This window comes from Limulus polyphemus, unplaced genomic scaffold (assembly GCF_000517525.1).
Source record: "Limulus polyphemus unplaced genomic scaffold, Limulus_polyphemus-2.1.2 Scaffold1542, whole genome shotgun sequence".
Taxonomy (NCBI): Eukaryota; Metazoa; Arthropoda; class Merostomata; order Xiphosura; family Limulidae; genus Limulus; species Limulus polyphemus.
The window spans coordinates 6,696-8,665 of NW_013667152.1; the positions used below are offsets into that span (position 1 = coordinate 6,696).

At 33.6% G+C, this 1,970-nt stretch overlaps 1 protein-coding gene across 2 annotated transcripts in view; it reads right to left on the reverse strand.

The window, feature by feature from the left end:
* The window catches only part of LOC106464018 (hemicentin-1-like), a 164,940-nt gene that overhangs the window by 3,015 nt on the left and 159,955 nt on the right, over positions 1-1,970 (reverse strand). For both annotated transcript variants that reach the window (XM_022391668.1, XM_022391669.1), the window contains one exon: positions 1,152-1,337. In XM_022391668.1, coding sequence (XP_022247376.1) covers positions 1,152-1,337 — 186 coding nt within the window. The remainder of the gene's footprint in view (positions 1-1,151; positions 1,338-1,970) is intronic.

Genomic DNA, 1,970 nt, shown 5'->3' on the forward strand with positions numbered 1-1,970 from the left:
TAAAAAAAAAGAAGTTGTTAAAAATATATGTTTGTTTGCTTTGAATTTAGCTATCCGTCCCTAATTTAGCAGTGTAAGACTAGAGGGAAAGAAGCTAGTCATCACCACCCACCGCCAACTCTTATGCTACTCTTTTACCAACGAATAGTGGAATTGACCGTCACTTTATAACGCTCCCATGGCTGAAAGGACGAGCATGTATGGTGGGACTTTGAACCCCGCGACCCTCAGATTGGGAGTCGAGCGCCCTAACCACCTGGCCATGCCATATTATTGAATACTGATTTTTGTGAATAAAGTATTTTTGGATCATACAGCATACTGTTTTTTTTTCCCCCAATTTAGAAAATACATATGCACTTCCAGTAGCTGATTTTAGAGAGAAGCAAAACTCGACTAGAAAAGACAAAACTCAAATAAATTTAATATTATTATTGGTAATTACGGAATGTAATTAAATTTTCCTCAATATTATTAGCGAATTCGCTGTTGTTGTTTGTTTTTTTTCTTTAAAAGTTATTTAGAATAACACTTAAAGATAAAAATTCCAACTTGGGAGTTCGTACTGACTTATTATCAGAAGAAATATGTTGTTATTCTAATTTACAGTTGCCCCCCAGTGGCCAGCAGCATGTCTACCTGTGGTGGGCAGAGCACAGATAGCCCATTCATTGTGTAGCTTTGTGCTTAACTGTAAATAAATAAACATATTTACAGTTGACGTCACACAGATAATGACATCGCGGTTGGCCGGTAATTTTTGTAAGGTGGTGGCTGACCCATTCGGTAACTATATAAGACAAGCATATTCGGCGACGGGGATTCGAACTTGGAACTTAAGGGAATAAAATGTAACTTGTTCCGCATAATGGACGGGCTGAAAAAACTAGAAAATTAATTAATAAAAAGGTATACAATTGTTTCCAACGGACTAAGTCAATCCATTTTAATATAAACCAAAAGTTGTTTTTAGTTACTTTCACCAGAGCTTATGAAAACATTTTCAATCATTCATGTTATATAAAAATGAACAATGTCGTGAAAAAAAATGCTAAGTTTTGTAAATATGATGCGCCTGCGTATTAAATCAGGCCTTTTAATTGTCAGAAAACACAATATTACTGAACTGAGTAGAAGAAACCTATACCAACCCTCCCGGCCATGCTAGACAACGGTTCCATTAAGGGAGTTTCCACAGTTATATTACTGTCATCTTCTTCGTGGTCTGGTTGAACTCCTTGTTTGTAAATGTCGATCTTAGGGTATTCTGACGCTGGGTTCGTTCGTCTCACGGCACCTGACGCATGAGATACGAACATGGCAGGTTCTTGCGTATCCTGAGGATATGTACCAAATAAATTCTTAATCAAGCCAACCATCTTTCGAAAGCTACTTTGTTATTCAACTGCATCAGTAATCTCTTTATATTTCTAATTTATTTTTACACCAAAAGGAAAAAGTACGTATTAATATCATATCATACCCTTACATGAAATTTTGATTTGAAAATATAATATCAATAGAAAAAAACAAAACAAAAGCAAAGCGCATGCACTGAAAAGGCAAAAAAAATAAAAAAATAAAAACACTATACAAGCTATGGAACATAAAAATGTAGTCATATAACACCAACGGAAGTAAACAGATTTAAGGTGTATTTTCAGGATTAAAGTACGTAAACAAAAGTATTAAATATATATATATATATATATAAACTTACAATACTCATAAACTAAATATACTAATTTTACTTTGCTATTAGATATTGGTAAGTCATGTTTTTAAAGTTCAATTTCTGGGCATCAGAAATTACCAACTTCGACAAATTTACAACAACCTATTATTCCTAATTATATTATGCTGTAGTTTACAGAGAGTTATATAGTATCTCACGATATTAAAATATAAAGTGAACCTACACACTATTTTCACCTTATACTAACAGCAAGTTTGTTTTGAAGAATGTACAA